The sequence below is a fragment of the Crocuta crocuta genome, unplaced genomic scaffold (genome assembly GCF_008692635.1).
Source record: "Crocuta crocuta isolate KB4526 unplaced genomic scaffold, BGI_CrCroc_1.0 scaffold396, whole genome shotgun sequence".
NCBI classification, from domain to species: Eukaryota; Metazoa; Chordata; class Mammalia; order Carnivora; family Hyaenidae; genus Crocuta; species Crocuta crocuta.
Window position 1 is genome coordinate 3,282,778 of NW_027533259.1, and position 27,379 is coordinate 3,310,156.

At 36.0% G+C, this 27,379-nt stretch overlaps 2 protein-coding genes across 6 annotated transcripts in view; one reads left to right on the forward strand and one right to left on the reverse strand.

Moving 5' to 3' along the window:
* The window catches only part of FAM185A (family with sequence similarity 185 member A), a 62,099-nt gene extending 36,016 nt beyond the window's left edge, over window positions 1–26,083 (reverse strand). For all 3 annotated transcript variants that reach the window (XM_077746960.1, XM_077746961.1, XM_077746959.1), the window contains exons 1-4: window positions 25,413–26,083; window positions 23,136–23,245; window positions 14,732–14,824; window positions 9,876–10,014 (exon numbers count right to left, since the gene is read on the reverse strand). In XM_077746960.1, coding sequence (XP_077603086.1) covers window positions 9,876–10,014; window positions 14,732–14,824; window positions 23,136–23,245; window positions 25,413–25,863 — 793 coding nt within the window. In that variant the 5' untranslated portion in view covers window positions 25,864–26,083. The remainder of the gene's footprint in view (window positions 1–9,875; window positions 10,015–14,731; window positions 14,825–23,135; window positions 23,246–25,412) is intronic.
* Window positions 26,084–26,389: 306 nt separating this feature from the next.
* Window positions 26,390–27,379, forward strand: part of CCDC146 (coiled-coil domain containing 146) — a 116,078-nt gene continuing 115,088 nt past the window's right edge. For all 3 annotated transcript variants that reach the window (XM_077746987.1, XM_077746985.1, XM_077746990.1), the window contains exon 1: window positions 26,390–26,488. The gene's annotated coding sequence lies outside the window, so the exon portion shown is untranslated. The remainder of the gene's footprint in view (window positions 26,489–27,379) is intronic.

A 27,379-nucleotide genomic window follows, 5' to 3' on the forward strand; every position in this document is an offset into this window, starting at 1 on the left:
AAAGAATATCCAATGAAAAAAGATAGTCTCTTTAACAAATGGTGTTGGGGAAACTGGACAGCAACATGCAGAAGAATGAATGTGGACCACTTTCTTATATCATACGCAAAAATAAATTCAAAATAGATGAAAGACCCAACTGTGAGCAAGGGAACCATCAAAATCCTAGAGGAGAACACAGGCAGAAACCTCTTTGACACTGGCTGTAGCAACTTCTTACTAGACATGTCCCTGAAGGCAAGAGAAACAAAAGTAAAAATGAACTACTGGGACTTCATCAAGATAAACAGCTTCTACGCAGTGAAGAAAACAATCAACAGCACTAAAAGGCAACCTATGGAATGGGAGAAGATAGTTGCAAATGACATATCAGATAAAGGGTTGGTATCCAAAATCTATGAAGAACTTACCAAACTTAGCAACCCCCAAAACAAATCATCTAATTAGAAAATGGGCAGAAGACATAGATACTTTTCCAAAGACATCCAGATGGCTAATAGACACATGAAAATATGCTCAACATCACTCATCATCAGGGAAATACAAATCAAAACCATGATGAAATACCACCTCACACCTGTCGGAATGGGTAAAATGAACAACACAAGAAACAAAAGATGTTGGTGAGGATGGGAACTCTCTTACCCTGTGGAGCAGACATTCTGTAAAACAGTATGGAAGTTCCTCAAAAAGTTAAAAATAAAACTATCCTACGACCCAGCAATTACACTATTATTAGGTATTTACCCAAAGGATACAAAAATACTGATTCAAAGGGGCACATACACCCTGATGTTTATAGCATTATCAACAACAGTCAAACTATGGAAAGAGCCCAAATTCCACTGACCACTGACTGATAAATGGCTAAAGAAGATGTGGTGTACATATATGTATATATATATGTACACCACATTATATATAATATAATGGAATATTATTCAGCCATCAAAAAGAATGGTATCTTGCCATTTGGTTGCCAAAAGTAGCCATACTTATATCAGAAATCTAGATTTTAAAATAAAGACTGTAACAAGAGATGATGAAGGGCATTATTACATAATTAAGGGGTCTATCCATCAAGAAGATCTAACAATTGTACACATTTATGCCCCCAACCTGAAATAACCAAATATATAAATCAATGAATTATAAACATAAAGAAACTCATTGATAATATCATAATAGTAGGGGATCTCAACACCTCACTTATAGCAATGGACAGATCATCCAAGAAGAAAATCAACGAGGGAACAATGGCTTTGAATGACACACTGGACCGGATGGACTTAACCGATATATTCAGAACATTTCATCCTAAAACAGTGGAATACACATTCTTCTTGAGTGCACATGGAACATTCTCCAGAATAGATTGGTGTTCTGGGACACAAATCAGCCCTCATCAAGTACAAAAAGATCAAGATCATACTGTGCATACCTTCAGGCTACAACGCTATGAAACCTGAAATCAACAACAAGAAAAAATTTGGAAAGACAACAAATATTTGGAGACTAAAGAACATCCTACTAAAGAACAAATGGGTTAACGAAGTTAAAGAGGAAATTAAAAAGTACATGGAAGCCAGTGAAATGATAACATCACAGCCCCAAACCTCTGGGATGCTGCAAAGGCGGTCACAAGAAGGAAGTATATAGCAATCCAAGCCTTTCTAAAGAAGGAAGAAAGGCCTCAGATATACAACCTAAACTTACACCTTAAAGAGCTGGAAAAAGAACAGCAAATAAAACCCCAAACCAGCAGAAGATGGGAAATTATAAAGACTAGAGCAGAAATCAATGCTACTGAAATAAAAAACAAACAAACAATAGAACAGATCAATGAAACCAAGAGTTGGCTCTTGGGAAGAATTAACAAAATAGATAAACCCCTAGCAAGTTTGATCAAAAAGAAAAAGGAAAGGACCCAAATAAATAAAATCAAGAATGAAAGAGGAGAGAGCACAACCAACACTGCAGAAATACAAACAAAAATAAGAGATTATGAGCAATTATATACCAATAAATTGGCCAATCTGGAAGAAATGGACAAATTCCTAAAAAGATGTAAACTACCAAAACTGAAACTGGAAGAAATAGAAAATTTGAAGAGACCCATAACCAGTAAAGAAATTGAGTTAGTGGTCAAACATCTCCAAAAAAATAAGAGTCCAGGGCCAGATGGCTTTCCAAGGGAATTCTACCAAACATTTAAGGAAGAGTTAACATCTATTCTTTTGAAGCTGTTTCAAAAAATAGAAATGGAAGGAAAACTTCCAAACTCTATGAAACCAGCATTATCTTGATTCCAAAACCAGACAAAGACCCCATGAAAAAGGAGAACTATAGATCAATTTCCCTGATGAACATGGATGCAAAACTCCTCAACAAGATAGTAGCCAACCAGATCCAACAATACATTAAAAGAATTATTCACCACGATCAAGTGGGCTTTATACCTGGGATGCAAAGCTGGTTCAATATCTGCAAATCAATGTGACACATCACATTAATAAAACAGAGCCACATGATCCTCTCAAAAGATGCAGAGAAAGCATTTGACAAAATATGGCATCGTTTCTTGATAAAAACTCTCAAGAAAGTAGGAATAGAAGTATCATACATGAAGATCATAAAAGCCATATACAGGAGACCCACTGCTAATATCATCCTCAATGGGATGAAAGACTGAGAGCTTTCCCCTATGGTTAGGAATAGGGATGTCCAGTCTCACCACTGTTATTCAACACAACACTGGAAGTTTTAGCCTCAGCAATCAGACAACACAAAGGAATAAAAGGCATCCAAATCGGCAAGGAGGAAGTCAAACTTTCACTCTTCACAGATGACAAGATAGTCTATATGGAAAACCTAAAAGATTCCACCAAAAAACTGCTAGAACTTACCTATGAATTCAGCAGTCACAAGACATAAAATCAATGCACAGAAATTGATTGCATTTCTATACACCAATAATGAAGCAACACAAAGAGAAATCAAGGAATCGATCCCATTTACAATTGCACCAAAAACCATAAAATGTCTAGGAATAAGCCTAGCTAAAGAGGTGAAAAATTTATACACTGATGATTACAAAAGCTTATGAAAGAAATCAAAGAGGACACACAAAAAAGTGGAAAAACATTCCATGCTCATGGATTGGAAGAACAAATATTGTTAAAATGTCGATACTATCCAAAGCAATCTACATATTTAATTCAATCACTATCAAAATAACACCAGCATTCTTCACAGAGCTAGAACAAACAATCCTAAAATTTGTATGGAACCAATAAAGACCCCAAATAGCCAAAGCAATCCTAAAAAAGCAAACCAAAGCTGGAGGCATCACAATCCTGGACTTCAAGATGTATTACAAAACTGTGGTCATCAAGACAGTGTGGTACTGGCACAAAACCAGACACTTAGACCAATGGAACAGAGGAGAGAACCAGAAATGGACCTACAAATGTATGGCCAACTAATCTTGACAAAGCAGAAAAGAATATCCAATGGAATAAAGATAGTCTCTTCAGCAAACAATATTGGGAAAACTGGACAGTGATATGCAGAAGAATGAACCTGGACCACTTTCTTATACCACACATAAAAATAAACTCAAAATGGATGAAAGACTTAAAACATAAGACAGGAAGTCACCAAATCCTAGAGAAGAAAGCAGGCAAAAACCTCTTTGACCTCTCCCACAGCAACTTCTTACTCAACACATTTCCAGAGGAAAGGAAAACAAAAGCAAAAATGAACTATTGGAACCTCATCAAGATAAAAAGCTTCTGCACAATGAAAGAAACAATCAGCAAAACTAAAAAGCAACCGACAGAATGGGAGAAGATATTTGCAAATGACATATCAGATAAAGGGAGAGTATCTAAAATCTATAAAGAACTTCTCAAACTCAACACCTGAAAAACAAATAATCCACTGAAGAAATGGGCAAAAGACATGAATAGACACTTTTCCAAAGAAGACATCCAGATGGCTAATACACACATGAAAAAATATTCAACATTACTGATCATTAGGGAAATACAAATCAAAACCACAATGAGATACCGCCCCACAACAGCCAAAATGGCTAAAATTAACAACTCAGACAAAAAAATATATATATTGGCAAGGATATGGAGAAATGGGAACTCTTTAGCACTGCTGGTGGGAATGCAAACTGGTATGACCACTCTAGAAAGCAGTATGGAGGTTCCTCAAAAAATGAGAAATAGAACTACCCTGAGATCCAGGGATTGCACTACTAGGTATTTATCCAAAGGATACAAGTGTGCTGTTTTGAAGGGAAACATGCACCCCAATGTTTACAGCAGCACTATGGAAAATAGCCAAAGTATGGAAAGAGCCCATATGACCATCAACAGATGGATAAAGAAGATGTGATATATATACACATGAAGTATTACTCAGCAATCAAAAAGAATGAAATCTTGCCATTTACAACAACATGGATGGAAAGAGAGGGTATTATGGTAAGCAAAATTAGTTACTCAGAGAAAGACAAATGATATGACTTCATTCATATGTGGAATTTGGGATGCAAAACAAATGAACATAGGAGAAGGGAAGCAGGAAAAATATAAAAACAGGGAGGGGGACAAAACATAAGAAACTCTTTTCTTTTATTAAAAAATTTTTTAAATTTTTATTTATTTCTGAGAGAGACAGCGTGAGCAGGGGTGGGTCAGAGAGAGAAGGAGACACAGAATCCGAAACAGGCTCCAGGCTCTGAGCTAGCTGTCAGCACAGAGCCGGATGCAGGGCTCAAACCCATGCACCATGCGATCATGACCTGAGCCAAAGTTGGACACCCAACGGACTGAGCCAGCCAGGCGCCCCAAGAAACTCTTAAATAAGGAAAACAAACAGGGTTGCTGGAGGGGTTGGGGTGGGGAGAAGGCTAAATGGGCAAGGGGCATTAAGGAAGACACTTGGGTTGAGCACTGAGTGTTATAGGTAGGGGATGAATCACTATTCTGCTTCTGAAATCATTATTGCACTATATGCTAACTAACTTGGATATAAATTAAAAAATAAAAATTAATAGTAAAAATAAATAAAAAGGAAATATTCTGGCTAAAAATATATGGCAGAAGCAATATATGTACTTCCAGGTTTGGTTTCTGAAATTTTTTGCATGAATCTCTGATCTCTCTTCCTTTTGTGGAAGCTTGGAAACCACACACTGAAGATGGCAGCATCACCTTTACGGAGAGAGCCAAGCCCATCTAAGGAGCTGAGTCCAATACTGCATGTATCACACTGTCTAAATTCCCCCCAAATTTATGCTGTCTGTATGACAAAGCAAGCAGTAATTCCTTTCTAGTATTTATATCAAAAAGTTTTAAGAATCCAGAATCAACATTAACATAACATTATCAAACATCAAAATGATAACCAAACTAAAACATTACAAAAGATTTAAATAATAAATCCTAGAATTTAAACAAAGCATTTTCATGAACTTCATGAAATGTTCCACTTAATCCAATAAAAGTTTTTCTTTTGAAATTTTATATTGTTTCTGACTTTTTAAATTCACAAGGCAGATTTACAAATTCACCAGTAACTACAAATCATTTCTTAAAGCAAACTTGGACATTTCTTTATGAAATTGAGTGATATCAAAGTTATCAACTGTGCTTATATAACTAATGAAATTTTTGCTTCTGTGAGTTTCTAAAATCCAAAGTAGTTAAGTACAGAGAAAATGAGAGAACTAATACTCAGTAATTTATTTATTTATGTATATTGCCAAAGAACCTAAAATAAGACCCTAAATTACATGGGGAAGCTAAATATTTAAAGTATACTTTTATTCATTGATTAACTTATATCAATAAGTTAAATATAAAATGCTAAAACAACTGTCATGAGTTTGTCTACATATTTATTTTATTTTTTAGTGTTTATTTATTTACAGAGAGAGAGAGAGACCAAGAGCAGGTGAAGGGTAGAGAGACTGGGAGAGAAAATCCCAAGCAGGTTCTGTGCTGAGCGCAGAGCTCAACATGGGGCTCGATCTCATGAACTGTGTGATCATGACCTCAGCTGAAATTAAGAGTCAGACATCTAACCAACTGAACCACTCAGGTGCCCTGAGCATGCCTACATATTAAACACTCGTTAATAGTTTAAATTATGTTATAAATAAAAACCATCCACAGCAAACAATTTCAAGGAAGCTTCTGTTTCTCTCTAAAGGGTCAGGACACTACATATATTTATATTTTAAAAACAAATTTAGTAGAATATTAAATACATAAATATGTTTATCTTACATATACATGTATAGGATTTTTTTAAATAATAAATATTCAAATAGAGAATATAATAATACATATTCACATAGAATCTAATGTTTTTGATAATATAGAAGGAAATCAAGAGAGTAAACTGTCACAAAATTTTATACCTAAGTACAAACTATCCAATTACTTATTTTCCTAGATGGCCAGTGCCAAAAGAGTAGGGAATATTTGTTGGATCAGTGAATAAACTACTTTCTTTTATATTAGAAGACATACATACTTAATAGATATGATTCAATGAGCCTTATAAATAGTAAATATCATTAGTCAACTAGCTTACTCATTTTCTTACCAGAATATATAGTTAACTATACTTAACTCCATTTGGAAAACCATTTAGGATTGATTTTTCTTCTTCTCTACATCTAGGAGTCAATTTGGCAGGGCAGGAAAGACATATTACTGCTTTCAATACCCCTTTTCTCACTACTGGGCATCCTCTTACGTACTTAGCACTGTGCTGGGTATTGGTTTGCCATCAGGTTATATGAACAAACAGAAAATATAGACAAGAAATCAGTTTCATGCTCTCTCTTGCTTTGTGGAAGCCTTAGAAACCATACAGACGAGAGTACGTCTATGGAATAAAGTGAATTCTTAAATATCTCCATGGAACTAAGCTGAACCTAAACACTGTATAGAACATCCACATTTTTTCCAGAGGTCATAAGGCATAACAAATGTTACTGAAACTGGAGTTTATGATACAGAACATAGCTGAAGCAGTCCATCTGTGCTGTAGTGCTATTTGTCTAGAGGAAATATCTCCAAAGCAGGCCAGAAATCCCTCAGGGCAATGATGGCATTTGGGTTCACCATGGCTATTACACAAATTTGTCTGAACACTGTTTAAAAACATCTCTTAGAAGGTCAAGAAACCTGGATTAAATCCTTGCTCTTCTACAAATTAAACCGTAATTGAGAGAAAACATTTAGACATTTCTAAGTTTTGTTTTCTTCATCTGTAAACAACCAACTGTCCATTAAGTGAAAGGCACTGGTCTACTTTGGCACTCAATACATGTTTGCTTTCGGGGCGCCTGGGTGGCTTAGTCGGTTAAGCGTCCGACTTTCACTCAGGTCATGATCTCGCGGTTCGTGGGTTCGAGCCCCGCGTCGGGCTCTGTGCTGACTGCCAGCTCAGAGCCTGGAGCCTGTTTCAGTCTGTGACTCCCTCTCTCTCTGACCCTCCCCTGCTCACGCTCTCTCTCTCTCTCTCCTAGAAATAAATAAAACATTAAAAAAAATTTTTAAAAAAAAGGTTTAATACATGTTTGCTTTCAATTTGCTTTCAAACTATCCACCCACCCACTGACACCAAGACCTTCAAATTCATACTTCTTGGTAAATCTATAAAAACAGACACCTAGACAGCTATTGACATCATATCTGTGGTAAAAATGGCTTTGTATATAACATCTGAATGTTGGGTTTCTAAAAATATACTTGAAAAAAAATCAGTTTAAGCCTTGCTAAAGGAAAAGGAAGCCAAACTAAATAAATCCTAGATAGGGAGGTCTTAGAATGTATATATCCTACAAATTTGTTTTCTGTAAGTCAGATGTTTAGAAGTAGCAACATATTTTCCCATAAAAACAAGCTTTAAGATTCCCACGCCAGCTTGTTTAAATATAGCCAAAATATAATTTGTGTTATATGACCATCACCATTTAGAAAAAGAATTCACAGCAATATATATTCAGAATTCCAGCTTGGGTAAATCCTCGAAAGATATTCCTCCTTACTAACATTCCAGTAGCTAGAACATAGGGACTTCCTTTCACTGGCCATGACTCTAATCTTCTCACCAACCAGGATGGAGGGCTAGAACATTGCCTGTTCTTCCATACCCATCCCACCTCCAAACTCCAAACTCCAGTAGCATGAATGACAAGGATGACATACCCTTCAGATAAGGATGGAAATTGGGTGACATGAGAGAGGCAAGAAACTTAGGCTTGTCTGAAAGGTGATTAAAAAGTAGGCAGGCACTGGTGTGACGAAGAAATGAGGAGGGTTTCTGTCTCACTTCTTTCTCCTTTACATACTTGCTACCACTGAAAAACCAAAGCATAAGTGTGGGCCAAGAACCAGATGGGGAAAGCAGGACTGAGTAACATGTAAGCTTTTCTACAGTGGCAAATGGATCAAATTTTCCCTTCCCTTACTTCTTCTCACTGCTGTACTAATATTACAAATAACGAAGATGACATTCAATCCTTTGATTACATCACGAGTTCTTTAAGGATAGAGAACATCTACCGCCCAACTATGCACCCTTGGTCTCTGAAAGTATGGCACATAGTAGGTGGTCAATATATGTACTGAATGAATCAATAAATATAACTGCAGTGAATGCTGTGATTTGTCATCCAGAACCCCTCTCTACCTGAGGGCTTATTTTCCTAGCTGATGGGAGTATCGCTGTCAGACAGCCCTCAGCTGTCAGCCCTCTTAGGGAATTGCCTCAACTGAAAAAAGCCATCTTGACCCAAAATCATGCTATTTCCTGGGGCATCTTGCATCTAATGATTGGAAATCCAAAGGTCTAGCTTCCCTCACCCCGACTTGAGACAATTCTGAGGAGCAACCCAGCTTTAGAGCTCCCCCTTGGGACTGCTGTGGCTGCGTCACAGGCCAACTTCTCCAGGGGAAATGGGGCTTCCTTCCTTTGCACGGGCATTGGTCCCAAGGCGCCTTCCTAGTAAATGTGCTACACTAGAATTTCCATCTGAGACCCGGCTTTCAAGAAACTCAACCTGAGACAACATCCCAAGAAGAGGATCTAGGTCTGACTCAGATTTAAACCACCCAAGGAAAGGTGGTATTAAAAGTGACCTCATATTAAAGGTCAGTAAATATAAAAGGCTTTACAAAACCTAAGTACTGAATTCTTTTATCCCTATCCCAGTATGTTTCCATTCAGCACTAATCAATAATCAAGAGGCAGAAGTTTTTTTGAGGACTTCCTCAAAGAAGTGCCTCTGTTTACTATCATGTAAGCTATTAATAGCAAATTACCAAATTCAATATTATCTAACTTAAAAGAAAGCAAAAGAAATTAAACATAAATGGATACAATTTAAATATGGTAAAAAGCACTGCAAAGATCTGTGCTGTTCTGATCATGGGTGTTAATCAATATCTGACTTGATAAGAAACTGCTTTCCTACAAAGAGCTACTCAATACATTAAGTACAGTACTTTTCATTGCCATAACAGAAATGCAATACTACATAAACAAGGCACAGCTGAGCAAAAAATAAATGAAAAAATAAGTAACAAAGGAAATGCATTAAAAACCAGAATTACTATTACCTTCAAATATAACAGCAAAATATTTAATATCTTGCCAAAATTAGATAGTTTAAGAGTCATTTTATGTTTTTTCAAAAAGATGATTAGTCTGCCATTAATTATTTAGAAGGCAGACTAATGCCTAATGGCATACCCTTCTTCAATTAAAGAGAAATGAGTCACCTCTTAGAAATTTATGTTATTTGGAGTCTGAGATGTGTTAGGCCTTTATCATCTTACCATGAACACTTCCTAATGTAATATCCCCAGCAACAGAAGACAGAAATGATGATTCTGTATAAAGATATTTGGCTTCCAGCAAACCATCTTCAGTAGATATATTAACAGTACTTCCCTGCAGTTTATCTATGGTCACAGTCTATTAAAAGAAAAACTCAAAATCAGTTTCTTTTAAAACAAAAGCTGATAAAAAGCCAAAATGGTACCTATAGATTTAATGGGCAACTATATAAAAAGTTACTACCCAGTACACAATCACTTTATTCACTTTGATTCCCTAGCTCTACTTAGAATATTGTGACCAAGAGTGTATTCTCTGTGGAATGTGGAACAGATTAAATTCCTTCACTTATTTAGATCTTTAATTTCTCTTAATGATGTTTTTATATTTTGTATGTAGAGTTCTTCAGTTTTTGTTAAATTTATTCCTATTTGGCATTTTCCACGCGCTAATATAAATCTTTTTTTAAACTTCATTGTATCCTAATTGGCTTTTGTATGTGGCCTTAAATCCAACTTCACTAAATTTACTTACTAATTCTAATAATTCACCTGATTTTTAAGAAACATTTTCTACATGCATTATTTACATTACCTACCAGTGATAGTTCTGTTACTTCCTTTCCAATCCTTATATTAATGCATTTTTCTCTGCTCTTTCCTGCCTGATTATCTGGCTCAGGTCTCCAATTCAAAAACAGTGAAAAAAAGCAGTGAGATAGCAAGCATCCTAATCATATTCCTCTTCTCAGAGGGAAAACTTACAATATAGTATTATCATTGATTAAGATGTTTGCTCTAGATATCCTTTGGATCCTTTGTATCAGATCCCATCTATTTCAAATTTATTTTGTTGTTGTTGTTAAAATTACAAATAGGTTTTTAATTTTAGCACATATTTTATCTGATTTTATTGTACTATGATTTTCTCTTGTCATCTGTTAGTGAATACACTATTATTTCTACAATTTTTCCAGTTTACATCTAATAACAAAGCAGCTTTCTATTAAATAAAATGAAAAGAATTTTGTGTTTATTTCTAAGTTTCTCTAACAAAATTTAGGATAAACTTATGTTTCAAATATTGAGCACAATATAAAATGAAGATATCTAGTTAAGAATTTCAAATCATCTCAAAGTCAAACAAATTTCTTATAAGCATCAAGTGAGTGTTAATATAAAATTGTTAACATAGAAAAAGAATCACCAGGAAGGCATGCTACAATTTTGCCTTGGGTCAAATTCAAGTATTACACTGGGGTGTTTAAAGAAAGATCATTTTTCAACACATCATCAGTACACCAGTGTTATCTACTCCTAATACATCTTCAAAAACTGATGAAAATATTATTTAATAAGAACTGAGTTTCAAGAATACTAAAATTTATAAGTACAAATAAGAGAAAGAAAAGCACTCAGAGGTTCCACCAGGAAGCAAATTAGAATTACTTTGCCCTCTGGATTTGAAATATATAACTTCCTTTTTAAAAAAATTTTTTAACGTTTATTCATTTTTGAGAAATAGAGACAGACAGAGCGTGAGTGGGGAAGGGACAGAGAAAGAGGGAGACACAGAATCTGAAACAGGCTCCAGGCTCTCAGCTGTCAGTACAGAGCCCAATGAGGGGCTTGAACTCAAGAACCGTGAGATCATGACCTGAACCGAGGTTAGACACTTAACCGACTGAGCTATCCAGGTGCCCCTATAAATTCCTTTTTTAACTTTCAGTAAGTACATAATATGTACCTGATTGCTTCTTCTCTTCAATTTCTTTTAAGCTAATTACAGATTCATAGCAATTTTTACTTTAAATCTAGTTTCAATGAATCAGTCAAAAAAGACATTTTACCTACATTCATTCAAATTTGTGAGAATATAAATGCTTTGCGTTCCTCAGTGTTATAGTACAGGTGTAAAATTCCTGAAAAAATTTGTCCTTAACCTATGAAGTTTTTTCATGAAGGGTTGCTTTATACATGGCTTCAAATTCTCGAAGTATTTCCATAAAGCAGACAAGGAGGAACACTCTAGCTTTTTAAAGATAATGAGACTGGCTTAGGCAATAACAAAAGATAAATACTGAAAGAATATTTGAAACTTAATTAAATTGGCAAAGGAGCACTTTTGATTAGATTCTCCTCACAACCAAATAAAGCCTTTATGAGACTCCTTATGAGTATCTGAAAATGGTCAAAGATTTACTTTGTTCATTAAACTCTAAATGTTTTACTTTGTAGGAAACTAGAAAAATATCCTCTCCTGCTGCACCAAAGCAAATGAAAGCATGTGAAAGTACACCTTCCCCACTACAATAATTCAGTTATTTTAACCAATCATTCCACAAAATTAACTTTAAAGAAATTCAAAATTCATTGAGGGCCACATATAATGCACTATATCAGATATTAACTAGAACAATAAAAGGTAGGACACCATAGTTTATAGCAAAATGTCGAGGTTCTGATGTATAGTTATTTAATGCTAAGGGAACAAATAGGCCTAAAGAAACTCTTTGGATTAAACTGTATAGCTTGCTTATTAACAGAAGTAGATGTTTAAAGAAAGAAGAAAAAGTAGATCCAAAAATTAATACCTTCTTGACAGACATATTGCTATAAATTAATTTTCTTTTCTATACAAGAAGGAAAGTTTTTCATAGGTAATTATAAATCAACACATATAATGAAAATCAAACTTTAAGAAAACACCGTGGCTTTGTAGCCCACACTAAGAGAGGTCAACTGACAACCATGTCATCAATTCATCCAACCATCAGAGGAAATGAATTTCTAGCTTCTTTTAGGATACTAAAATTAATGATACTATTTAGAAACAGACACCCCATTTAAAATAACATATTAAAAATATTGTTAAATGCTTACAGTATTCATTTAATTCTCACAATCTTGTGAGCAGGAAAAACAAATAATACCATCTCTATTTTACAAATAATGGAACGAGACTCAGTAAAGTTAACTGGTAGATCTAGGACTAGTCAAGTTATCTTTCCTGTGTTTTCACTTATCTTTATCATCATCAGTATAGTAAATACTGTATTAGAGTTAAATATGTGCCAGACATTGTATTAAGTACTTTATATTAATTGACTTAATCCACATTATATCCATCTGAGTTAAGTCCATTACTATTATTCCATTTTCAAGAAAATGAAGACACAGAGGTTAAGTAACTTGTCTGAAGTTAAAGAGCTTAGTAAGTGGCTGAGCCTGGATTTAAACCCAGGTAGTCTGGTTCTCAATTCTGTTCTGTTAACCAATTTACTATGCTGTCTCTCAAATATCTATAGCACATCTCTATAAAAAGTTGTGCATTAAGAGTAAATATATATAAGCATTTATTTTATATAAAACCCCACAAACTTAGAAATATACTTTAAATATGAACACTACATACAATATAAATAGAAACAAATATCTAGATTAATCTTTAATGCAACACAAAACTCAATCAAGCAAGAAACAAAATAGTATAATACAAATAGGAATAAATGAGTATTGAATAAACCATGAAAGTTGGAACAAGTAAATAACTAATGAGTGGTAACAGTAGAGAAAATATTCAAAACAGCTAATAATTAAGAGATGCTTTGAATTTTTCTTTGATACTTTTTTTTTTGCCTTCTATTTTCTCATTAAAGTTTTTTATTTTTTTTATTTATTTTTTTATTTTTTTTTTTTACAAATAGTTTATTGTCAAATACTTTGATACTTTTTTGAATGGCAATATGTAATATTCTGGTAACTTAAATCATTTCAATTAACATAAGCCATCATTTAAATGACAGAGTTTGAAGGAGCTGGAAAGTTGTCCGGTTTAACTTTTGTACTTCTAAGCCCACAGAAATTCAAGGGGTGAAACTAAATGCCATCTCCAAAAAGCTGCCACATAAGGTCAGGCAGTTATCTTACAATATTTTCCTGGTTTAATTTAAAGGATAAATTCAAATGTTTGCGTTTAAACAATCTCCCACAGGGTCTAAGTCACACGTGATGGAAAATAAAAGTGACAATAGTAGAAACAATTACTGTTATAATCCACCTTGTTTAATTATGCCAACAATAATCTATCTACAAGATATTCTTACAACTTGTCCTCACCAATTACCTGAGAATAAAGCTGAATAGAGAATTTAAATTTATAAAGATTCTTGCAAATTATGTAAGTGTAAAATAAAAGGTGACCAACACCTTTTCCAAAGATTTAAAACATTATCCATGTTAAAAAAAAGGTGACAATTTATATTTCAAAATTATACCTATATTCTTAATAATAGGCAAAATCACAGAAAGCAACAAAAGTTAATTTAAAAACACAAGCTATCTTACAACAACTGAAATCCCTAGGAGTAATAAAAGCTTTTGGGAAACAGTAATGCTATCTAATGGTGCCATCTTGTGGAAAATGTTGAAGAAAAGTTGAGTTTTGAAATTCAACCTTCAACAGTCTAAAAGAAAACTAAACAGGTCTTAGAAAAATGCTCATATAAATCTAACACATAAAAAATATTAATCCTGATCATGGCAGTATAACTTAATGATCGATTTTAATTCATGATCATAAACATCCCTTTAGAACTTGAATTAAACATTTATTATTTAAAGATGTCATTGATTACAAATAAAGAACTAAATAACTGTCAAAAATATTAAATTACAAACTAAAATTTAGTTATACAATACTTGATTATTTAAATTTCAAACTTAAACTTACTAATTAACTAAAATGCATTAAAAAGAGGGAATATTATGCCACAAATTTTGTAGAATCGACCTATATGTTATGTGAGCCAACCTGATGCAAGACTATAATTGCTAAGAAAAAGTTTCAATCTTACACTTTTATTTGAAGCATGAATATCTGTATCTCCATAAACTGTTCCCAGACAGATTACTTTGCCTCCTTTTGTTTGAACATGTAATTTTTGACTCTGAAAGACAAATACAAAAATACAGAGAGAGAGAATAAATTTGATTGAGACTAATAAAAACATTTCCAACATTTTATACATTTCTTCTTAAATAATAATAAAGCAAAAAAAGGAACCATGAATAAAACAGAAATGCACTGTTTCGAATAATAACATCGAATAGGAAAGAGAGTCAACTGCTGTTAAAGGGATTAAATAAGTCATCTGTATTCATTAGAGAATAAGAAGAGATACCTGGGTGTTCCAGTAGCTTCACTGAAGAAGCATTTGGGAATACAAGATCACCATAACTGGGTAAACAAACAAATGATGAAGAAGATGATAATAATAATTACTGTTATTATCATTACTAATCCTTAACATTATTAATAACAATAGTTATCATTACTCGGCATTTTCTTTGCACCAATACAATGTTCACTGCTTTATATGATCTATCATTTTAATCTTCGCAACTCAGAAATAAGTGTTATATTTTTCCCATTTACAGAGGAAGAATCCAAGAATCAGAAAGGCACAGGACAGTTAGAAAACAACTAAACATAAATTAACAGAATCAAGCTCTGTATGATTTCAAAACCCATACTCTATGGCTGGAGTCCTCTTAAGAAGGATATATTCACACTTAGGGTAACAGCCTACTGACTGTTAAACTTTCTAGCATAACACACCCCAGACAATGGAACTCTAGGTGAAAATGTCTCTAAGCACAAATGTAACAGAAACAGCAGTCACTGTTAGTCTCCTCTACTATACCAAAAAAAAAAAAAAAAAGTATGCAGATCAGAGGATAGGGAGAAAAAGATCTGATTTCACACTTGGCAACTGCAGGAAAAGCCACCATAGGTCTACAAAAATCTTTTTTTTTTTTTGCCCCAAAGTAATAGAAATGTAGCTGGGCCCACGAAGACATGATATTTTACAGATTCTGTTACCTGTAAGAAGTAATGCTTCTTTGGCTAAGTTCCTGCCAAAACAATATAAGTGGAAACGCTTTGTGCAATTTTAAGGCTGGTGCTTTTACGACGAGCTGGTGGGCCTTTGTGCTTTGTCCCTCCGCCTGATTAGTGCAGATTAGAGGAACACTGTAAGAGATGGCAGAGCCAGAAGATGGAAAGAACCTAGCATGGCTGAATAGAAAAGAGCCACCTATATACTTGGGCACAAATGAGAAATAAACTATACTTGTATGTGAGCCATTAGATGTTTGGTCTGTTTTTTGGAGTAGCTTGCTTTACCTTAACCATTAACTTACATCTTCAGCTCTGCCACAATTATAAAGCAAAAAGAAGAGGTAAATAGTAGAGAAAGAAAAATAGCAAAAGCACACTCACCAACATCATGACAGCAACAGCAGAAAAGTGTATAGACCACAGGGAAAAATTAAATTCAAAACAACCATACACTTTCCCGTTGCTTTACTCAAGGGGGAAAATTGTTAAAACCTTAGGCAAAACAGCCCAGAAATAAATTTTGAAAAATTTGGTGAAAAGGACAAAATGAATCATTCTTAAAAAGTTTATCCATACTACAGTTTATCTATATTATATACTACAGTGGTAGACTATTCCATGCCCATAGACATGCGTCTGAAGTCAAACTACATTTAATACATAGTCTCTATCAAGCAGACAAGTAACTGGTAAACTTTGGAAGAGCATCTCCAGAACAAATGTTATTTTAAATTGAGAGTTCTTAACCCAGCTTACATGAATTTCTAGAGTCTATGAAACTTACGAAATTGTAAACAAAATTTCATATACATGTGCATTTTTTTCTAAGGAGACAATCATCAGATTTTCAAAAAAGTCTAGTGTACAAAGATGTTAAGAGCTACTGTTATAATTTAAAAAAAAATTGTAGATTATAAAAATTTTTTTAATATATAAAATTAGGGGCACCTGGGTGACTCAGGTGGTTGAGCGTTCAACTCCTGATATCTACTGAGCTCACAAGCTCACGGTTTGTGGGATCAAGCCCCACATTAGGCTCCACACTGACTCCACGGAGCCTGCTTCGGATTCTTTCTTTCTCTCTGCTCCTCCCCTGCTCACACACTCTCTCTCCAAATAAATAAATTTAAAAAACGTAAATAATAAACTAAATAATTAAATCAGACCTATCCCACATAATCTACTGTACTGCATTTTTAAACATGCAAATATGTGGCCTTCCGTGAGTTATGTATCTGTTGCCAAAAAAACTCACTTATTCTCTAAGAGTGCAGAATAAATGTAGTATTGCCATGTATTTTGCTCAACAGTAAAGAAAGGTGGAAAGAACATGAGCTTAGAAATTAGAAAGACTTAAGTTCAAATCTCAGCTCCATTTACTAGCTATGTGAACCTAAATGAGCTCCTTAATCTGTTGGTGCCTGAGTTTCTCCTTGATAAAAGGGAGACACTGTAATTCAAGGATTAAATGAAGGGTTAGCTAAGTTTCAGGGTACAAAAAAAAAAAAAAGATTCTGTAAACAATAGCTATTATTATTGCTATAAACATCTTATCAAACAGATCAAATATATTTAAGTCCTTAGCAGAAGAGAAGCTTATGTTAATAGAAAATCATTAACTTGAGATAATAATATTGTATATTTAAAAATAAAACAAGATCCTGGGTGACTCAGTTGGTTGAGTGTCCAACTCTTGATCTGGCTCAGGACATGATCCCAGGATCATGGGATTGAGCCCCAGGACCATGTTCACCTCTGTTTAAGACTGTCTATCTCCCTTTGCCCCTCTCCCCTGCTTGCGCACTCTAAAAGAAAATAAAATTAAAAAAAAATTAAACAGTATCTTTCACCAAGTGCTCCTATTTGTGAATTTAAGTTAGTTATATCCTAAGATCTTAAGAATTATGCTCTTGGCCCTTGGTATACCATTAAGATCCAAAGAATCCAATTTTAGCTCTTGAATTTCTTTTTTAAATTATTCTATTTGTAAGGACTGATATTTCATGATTTTTTCCTTATTAGAGGCCTTCCAACGAACAAATAGAAAATTTACTTATTTTTTAAAAATAGAATAAACACATTCTATCTTAAAATTATTTTATCAGTCACGGCACTTGGGTGGCTCAGTTGGTTAAGTATCCCGACTCTTGATTTCAGCTCAGGTCATGATCTCATGATTCGTGAAATCAAGCTCTGTGTCAGGTTCTGTACTGACAGTGTAGAATCTGTTTGGGATTCTCTCTTGCCCTCTCTTTCCAAATTAGTAAATAAACATTTAAAAAATTATTTTATCAGTCTACTGGACTTTTGTTAATTTAAAATACATTTGGGCTCTTATTGTTCTTATTTTTCACATCTTATAATATTTTGCTATTTCATTATCCTAGGAATTATTTCATCATTATTCATCTATTATTCTCAACTACTAAGGCAAAAAAAAGAGTGGGTAAGACAAGAGAAGAAAAACTGAAGGACTTCCCTAGAATGGTAGTTCTCAACTAAAGGTGATTTTTGTCCCCCAGAGAATATTTGATAATGTCCAGAGATATTTTTCATTGTCATAATGTGTGCTATTTGCATTTAGTAGGTAGAGGCCAGGGATGCTTCTAAACATGCTACAGGGCACAGGTCAGCTCATAACAAAAAACCATCTGGCCTAAAATATCAATAGTGACAAAATTGAGAAACCATTCTTTTGTTTTATGCCATAATGGCAGGAGAAAGAAAAATGACAAAAAAGATATCATAGTATTATCAAATGAATCAAAAGATAAATGCCAAAAAAAGATAAATGCAAAGAAACTGACAGCAGCATAGTAGCTTCCGATTTTTTAAAAAATTATTATCTGCAGACTCTTAATTGTGACTATTTTTAGTAGCTTTGTACTTGAACAGAGTTCACAGAAGTCACTACTGATTTTTTAATGGTAATATACTTTAAGTTTTGAATTTTAATTCCAGTATAATTAACAGTGTTATATTAGTTCCAGGTGTACAGTACAGTGATTCAGCAATTCAGTGATTGTCATGGTAAGTGTACTCTTTAATCGCTATCATCTGTTTCCTCTATCCCCCCACTGACCTCCCTTCTGGTAACCATCAGTTTGTTCTCTACAGTTAAGAGTCTGTTTCTTTGTCTCTCTCTCTCTCTCTCTCTCTCTTTTTTCCCCCTCAGCTTGTTTGTTTCTTTAATTCCACATATGAGTGCAGTCATATGGTATTTGTCTTTCTCTGACTTACTTTACCAGCATAACACCCTCTAGGTCCATCCACATTATCAAAAATTGTAGGATCTCACTCTTTTTTATGTCTGAGTAATACCCTGTGTTTGTGTGTGTGTGTGCGCGCGTATACGTATATTTATGTATATACACACCACATCTTATTTATCCATGCATGTACTGATGGCATTTGAGTTGCTTCCATATTTTGGCTATTGTAAATAATGCTGCAATCTTTCTGAATTAGTGTTTTTGTTTTCTTTGGGCAAATACCCAATAATGCAATTACTGGATCATATGGTATTTCTATTTTTAATTTTTCGAGGAACCTCTATACTGTTTTCTACAGAGGTTACACCAATTTACATTTCCAAGTACACAAGGGTTTCCTTTTTTCTACATCCTCACCAACACTTGTTATTTCTTATCTTTTTTTGATAGTAGTCATTCTGACTAGTGTGAGGTGATACCTCATTATGCTTTTGATTTGCATTTCCCTGAATTAGTGATGCTGAGCGCCTTTTCATTTATCTGTTGACCATTTGTGTGTTTTCTTTGGAAAAATGTCTATTCTGATCCACTGCCCATTTTTCTATTGGATTTTCTGGTTTTTAGGTGTTAAGTTCTCTGTATATTTTGTATATTAACCCCTTATCAAATATATTATCACTGATCTCTTCTCCCATTCACTAGAACCGTACAAGGGTGAGAAGCAACTTCCTGAACTTCCTGTCCTGGACAAAACCAAGTTTCTTGTATCTGATCATGTCAACGAGAGTGAGCCAATCAAGATAATTAGAAGGTGCTTACAGCTGAACACTAATTAAGTCTTCTTCCTGTTAGTGAATGGACACAGCATGATGAATGTGTCCACAACGATTTCTGAAGTATGTGAAAGTGAGAAGGACAGAACTGGATTCCTGTATATGGTATATGCCTCTCAGGAGACATTTAGAATGAAATTGTCTGTATAAGACTAGAAAAACATGTCTGTTCTAGAATTTTTTAAGCCTTATTCAAGGGGGGAAAAAAGGGATGTAACCAACTCAGATTCGTCAGTTCACCCAATCACAGATCATCAAACGGTAGTGTTCCTGCATAGGAGTTTTAGGAAGTTATTTTCTTACTGTAAGCCAGAAAAACTCAGCTCCAAATGACCACATTCAGCTTTGAAAAACTACATTATTTAACTGAGGCTGTTTTGTTTTCAAATTTAGAAGTTTAAAAATAAATACTTTGCATTCAAAAAAAAAATGTTTTGTTCAGGATTTTCTTTGCCGTGTAAAACTTTTTCATTTTGGTATAGTTCCAAGTTTTTTGTTTTTGTTTTGTTTTTTTGCTTTAGTTTCCTTTCCTGAGGAGACATATCCATAAATATATTGCTAATGCTGATGTCCGAGAAATTACTTCCTATGTTTCCTTCTAGGAGTCTTATGGTTTTAGGTCTCACATTTAGGTCTTTAATCCATTTTGAGCTTGTTTTTGTGTGTCATGTAAGAAAGTCGTCCACTTTCATTCTTTTGCAAGTAGCTGTCCAGTTTTCCCAGCACCATTTATTGAAAAAAATGTTTTTTCTCCATTGCATATTCTTGTCTCCTTTGTCATCAATTAATTGACTATATAGGTGTGGGTTTCTTTCTGGGCTCTCTACCCTGTTTCACTGATCTATGCATCTATTTTTGTGCCACTACCATACTGTTTTGACTATTATAGCTTTGTAGTATATTTTGAAATCTGGGATTGTGACACCTCCAGCTTTGTTATTCTTTCTCAAGACTGCTTTGGCTATTCACGGTCTTTCGTGATTCCATACAAATCTTAGGATTATTTGTTCTAGTTCTGTGACAAACACTATTGGCTTTTTTTTTTTTAATATGAAAGGCAATTTTTTTTTTAAATGTTTTATTTATTTCTAGGAGAGAGAGAGAAAGAGAGACAGTGTGAGCAGGGGAGGGTCAGAGAGAGAGGGAGTCACAGACTGAAACAGGCTCCAGGCTCTGAGCTGGCAGTCAGCACAGAGCCCGACGCGGGGCTCGAACCCACGAACCGCGAGTACATGACCTAAGCGAAAGTCGGACGCTTAACCGACTAAGCCACCCAGGCGCCCCTACTATTGGCTTTTTGATAAGGATCGCACTGAATCTGTAGATTGCTTTGGGCAGTAAGGATATTTTAACAATATGAGTTCTTCCAATCCATGAGCATGGCATATCTTTCCATTGGTTTGTATCATCTAGCTTCTAATTTTGATTGTGAAACTGAAAATATAAGATACTGAGTTTTCAGACAACAATATTCTAAATGCATGTTCTAAAACTCAAGCACTGATGAGTGAACATTCTATTTCTAAGGGCAAAAAGGAACTATGAATATTCTCCTCCAATTAGTCATTCAACATGAAGACTTCATTGTGTATCTTTCACAATAAGAACCCGAACCATATCATTTTGCTAAAAGGACATATGATAGTATTCTTTAACCTTTTATAACATTTGTACGATTAAATTTATTTGAAATGGTTCACATGTGAACAGATATTAAGGAAGGTATGCAAATAAAAGTGGCTGCCAAAAAACAAATGATGCAAAAAATTTTAAATGCATCAAATCAAACATTCTAATTAGTGTTTATGAATCTAAAAATGAAAATGTTTTGCAATTATGAAGCAAAGGTGACTGACTTCTCTTCAACAAAGCTATATGCCATCAAACTTCATAAAAGTACTGTGGTTTCAATATGCAAGTGTAAGAAGTAGCAGTAGAAATGATAAGCTAGTGCCTATCAGAGAAGTATTTAAAATCATTTAGAGCTGAGACCAAAAAAGTGTTATTACAGGACCCAGGGTGGCTCAGTCAGTTAAGCTTCCGACTTCTGCTCAGGTCATGATCTAACAGTTCGTGAGTTTGAGCCCTGCATTGGGCTCTGTGCTGACAGCTCAGAGCCTGGAGCTTGCTTCAGTATCTATGTCTCCTTCTCTCTCTGTCCCTCCCCAGCCCTTACAAATCTCTCTCTCTCAAAAATAAACATTAAAAAAAAATTTTTTTAAGAGTTATTACACACCAAGATGAATCCTGTGTTGCTTAGCACAAATAGCTACTTAATCCTTAAGTAATGAGCTACCTGATACATTAAAAACATGACTAAAATTTTAAGCATATTTTTATTTTTTAAATTTATTTCTATTTTGTATTTCTTTTTAATTTAAATCTCAGTTAACATCAAGTGTTTTACTGATTTCAGGGAAAGAATTGAGTGATTCATCACTTACATATAACATCCAGTGCTTATCCCAACAAGTGCCCTTCTTAATGCCCATCACCCATTTAGCCAATCCTCCCACCCAACACCCTTCCAGCAACCCTAAGTTTTTGCCTTGTATTTAAGAGTCTCTTATAACAGGGCTCCCTCTCTGTTTTTATCTTATTTTTCCTTCTCTTCCCCTATGTTCATCTGTTGTGTTTCTTAAATTACACATGTGAATGAAATCATAGATTTGTCTTTCTCTGAAGGACTTCTTTCATTAAGTGTATTTTTTGTACTTAAGGGCTTTTCCTTACTCTTTAATAAACAGAAGAAAACCATTTGTTAAAACAAAAATTTCTTTAACTGAGTAAGATCTCAGAATACTAAGAATAATTATAAGTTTCACTGTACACTTTAAAATGAAATCTAAAAGAAAAATGAGGATAGGCCACATGGGTGGCTCAGTCTGTTAGGCATCCGACTTCAACCATAAGTCACGATCTCACAGTCCATGAGTTTAAGCCCTGCATCAAGCTCTCTACTGTCAGCACAGAGCCCACTTCAGATCCTCTGTCGCCCCCTCTCTCTCGGCCCCTCCCACTGCTTTTGTGTGCATACTAGCTCTCTCAAAAATAAATACTTTTTTAAGTCTTTAAAAAATTTAAAAAAATGAAGAAAAATGAGGAAAACCTTCAGAGTTGCTACAACCTCTGGACTTTCAGAACTGATTTCAAGGCAAAATTTCTGCCAGAAATGTCTAAAAGATGAAAAAAGAATACTTAATATTCTCAACACGTGATACTCAGAAAAATAGCTTTAGTTTGATACTGCAGCTCAAAGTTAAAGGTTTTTTAAAACAGTAATACTGAAACACAATTAGAAAATTTTTCATACCTTAACAGACTGTAAGATGCCAGTCCCCTGCTCAGTTTCAATTCTGCAATCATCACACTCAATATTTTGGACTTTTACACAGCCAGACCCTGAAGACTTGATATTCAAATCTAGAAATAAAAATAGAAAAAACAAATTAGTAGGAGCTCCAAAGCATTTTAGTAACCCCTAGCAATCCAGCTCCTCAGTTATGTTCATAATACTACTGAAATCTGGAGAGAGCACAGTTCTCAGCACCTAAGGGGTCCCTACCACAGCAACAGGAACAGATGTAGTGCCCTTTTCTGCTAGTGTTTAGAAATAAAGCAGTGATTTCTGTTGACCTATATTACCTAAAGAGAAAGTAATAATGAAGAAAAGTCAGGGAGGGTAGAGACCCTAATTATTACAGATATTGCTGGCAAAGATCATAGAAGACTCTTCCCCACTGAGACAACACAGACACACATACACACGCACATTTGAATAAGAACACGGCAAGTTAAAAAGTCATTATGGTAAACTTAAGCCAGTTAGCCTCTTCTCTCTCATATCTCATGAAGATTTAAATATCTGTTCTCAAACCTCCTATAAATTGAAAGCATATGCAGGAATAGTATATATCTGTGTTTGTTGCCCCACACACAAACTACTGGGGCTTAGCACCACAATTTTAATAGTTATGGTATAAAAATAAATCTCTACAGTTGTGTATATAGCGGTCTCTATAAAGGTTTAAAAAAAGCAAATCTAGGGGGGCCTGGGTGACTCAGTCGGTTGAGCATCCGACTTCGGCTCAGGTCACGATCTCACTTTTCCTGAGTTCAAGCCCCACATTGTTCTCTGTGCTGACAGCTCAGAGCCTGGAGCCTGCCTCAGATTCTGTGTCTCCCTCTCTGTCTGCTCCTCCTCTGCTGGTGCTCTGTCTCTCAAAAAATAAAATTAAAAAAAAAAAACAAACAGTAATACTAGAATAATCTAAAATATACAAACCAACAATTTTACCCCATAGTTACATGGAAGCAAATGTAACTAAGAAATGTTTACCCAGGTAAGTAGTGTTACAACGCAACCTTCATCTAAGGAAGTGTTGATAGACATGGAGAGAAAGAAACATATTCTAAATATACTCTACCCCCCAACTGGGCAGGTGGAGAAGTTAAGGCCAGACACTTAGTGGCAATAATGCTACTCTTACCCACTCAATGAAACAGGTATACACAAACTGGAGGAACAAGTATGTATATGAAGAAAACGGAATTATGCTGACTTGAGGTGCTCAAAATGGTAAATTGGAAATGGGATTCTGGCTCTAAAATGAGGAATCTACAAAAAATGAGGTTTAGGATCACCAATATGGATGGTTTCATTTTTATCTGCCCTACCATAAAACTTTACTTATTTCGATTTCAATACTTAGCCCATTTTTTATTATGATAGTATAATGGCAAATCTTTCTCCCCACCCAGAGTGTTCTATTTTGAGGTTAGGGTCTCTTGTTCAAAGTTGAGAAGCAGTGAAGCATAGTGGTTAAGCAGACTCCAGTCAATTCAATTTCCAGCTCCACCACTTTGTATCTGAGAAGGTAGTATCAACCTCCCGCCAGGAAGGAGAGCCTAGACAGTCTTTTCTAGAACAATGTCATGTACACACTGGCTTGCATTTGAGAAATATCATGGAACCCAAATACTTGGAAACATTGTAGGCATTATCAACTGAAGTTTCCCAGGCAGTTTTACTATGTATTTTTTGTTTTTTTTCCCAAACACTTCTACTCACGGAAAATTTACAAGGGAGATGTATCAGTAAGAGGCTGGGTGCCTATCTGAAAGCGAACACTTGGGCCCAGACGTAACATCCTACAGACAGACCTGTTTTGGAACGGACCCCGGGCTGTGAGCAAGGGGAAATGTGGATGAACTGTTTTACCACTCACCGGATTATCAAGAGACCGCAACTCTGAAAAACAAACCACTTTGCTACTGACAAAGTGCAGTGACAGAAAAATTAGGAGCCAGGTGCCAAAGAAACATTTGACTTACATTATTCCATATGAGGTTTCCAATGGATTTATGAAATGTCTTTAATTGACACCCTGATGTCTAACTTTCACTAGGAAACTCAAATTAGAACGAGAGAGAGAGAGAGAGAGAGAGAGAGAGAGAGGCAGGTTCCAAGGGTGACAACAATAAATGAGGTTTGAAAGTCAAAGGAACCAATGAAAAGTGCACAACTAATTTCAGAAGGTCGCTCACTGCGCCCTGGGGCCCAAAGCCGTTTTCATTTCACTTCACTTGCCAAACTTCAGGGGCGCGTTCACCTCCACGGACGCCTGGGGGTCGATGGTGTCAGACACGACGGCTACCTCCTTCAGCGCCTCGTCATATTTCACCCGCAGGCCGGCCAGGCCCCGCGCCCCGCCCTCCGCTGCTCTCACCGCGACCAGCACGCGGTCGCCGTCGGGGTAGGTGAGGGGGTCCAGGGGCCTCACGGCCAAATGGCACGGAAGCCTCGCCCGCAGCCGACCGAACGGGCTCACTAGCAGCGCCCACTCCTTCAGAGGCTGGCGCGCAAGGCCTGGCGGAGAGACCGCGGGCTCGGACCCGGGCTGGCGCTGGCCGCCGTCTGCGCGGTACTCCCGGGCCGAACCAGCCCGACACGCCCAGCTACCCGCAGCTCTGCCGGCCCCAACTCGGAGCTGGCTGAGCCGGAGGCAGCCGAACCCCCAGCCCGAGCAGGGGGCGAACATGGCGCGCCCCTCTCGCGCTCCCTCTAATCACTTTAACCACAGGTCAGTCTCGCCACCAGCTAGTCAACCACTGCGCCTGCTCGAGTCAAAAGGGGGACGTCTGAGAGGATTTGCTGAAGCAAGAGCAACACTGCTCACTCTGGCAATTTAAACCTCAACCGCACACGCCTCAGCCGCAGGTTGAACTATCAAAGCTCTTTGTATCCACTCTGACTTGGACTCCTCGCCGGCGCCCTTTCGCAAAGGCCCATGGGATACGTAGTTCCAAAGGGGCTGATAGGTTGAGGGGTTTTGACAAGCTTAGAAACTACATATCCCAGGAGGCAATGCGCAGGCTAGAAAACGTAGTACGAATACGGGTTAGACCCGCCTCCGAAGGCGCGAGCGCCTGGCCTGAAGCCCATTAGCCATTGGAGGAATAGAAAAAAAAAAATCTACTTGGGAATCCAACTGGCCAATGGAAAACGCGGAAGGAACAAGGTGGGCAGGACTGCCTGGTTTCCTTGGATACCCAGGACGCGACTTCTTGGATAGAGGGTGGAGCTCTGGAGTGAGACCCTGGAGGCCCTAATCCACGAAGAAAAATAGGAACCTAAATAAAGCTCAATCAGGACCAAGTTAAGGGGTAAGAAACTGCGCTTTAAAAAAGTGAGAACTAGATGCAAACTAGAGTACCCTCTGTGGGTGGTTAGATCCAAACTTCACTAAACTAATGGGGGGTCCGCTGGGATGGAGAATCCTTTGGCAAGAGGGTAAAGAGCCAGATTGGTGTTTTTTTTGATGGAACTCCCTCTTTTGATAGCAAATATAGCAATAGCATTAGAGTCCTGCCTTCTTCCTGCACCTAAGTGATCTTACGCCAGTCATTGGACGTCTCTGGGTTTTAATTGCTCATCCTTAAAATGAGGTCAATAATGCTTTCCTTCTTTTGCCTCAAAGTTTTTCTAAGGGTCAAATGGGATAATGGATGGGAACATGAGGCAAAGGCTAAAAATTGCAGTGTAAATTACTGTATTTTTATTTTAGGAATAGCACTGATTCTTAGTAACAAAGAAATACCTGAGAGATCAGGACTTGTGTTGACAGCAGCACTGGCTGATCTCTTTGACTACAAATGTTCCTACAAGGAAAAATGAGTCAGCATAGTGCAATGGGAAGAGCATGGGATTGACTGTTTTCCTGGCTCTGTCTCCTGGCTCTTTATCTGGGTCTTCTGGATCTGTTTCTTCAGCTTTAAGATGAAGAAGGATTGTACTAAATGACTCTGTAAGGTATCTTTTACCTTTTGTAATTCTGTGGGCAGTTTTAAAAATAAAAATAAAAATAAAACCCACGAGATTTATTTCCTGCTTGCTGACGTATTTCTCCCTTTCTGTGCCCCTTCCTCCTCCTACCTATTATTTCCTAAGTTCTTTAGTAAAGACACATTGCAAACAATGATGTTTAATAAAATGCAAGAGCTGAAACCAAATGTCTTAGAAAACTGAAGCCCTTGGTCAAGTGCAATAACCAGAAT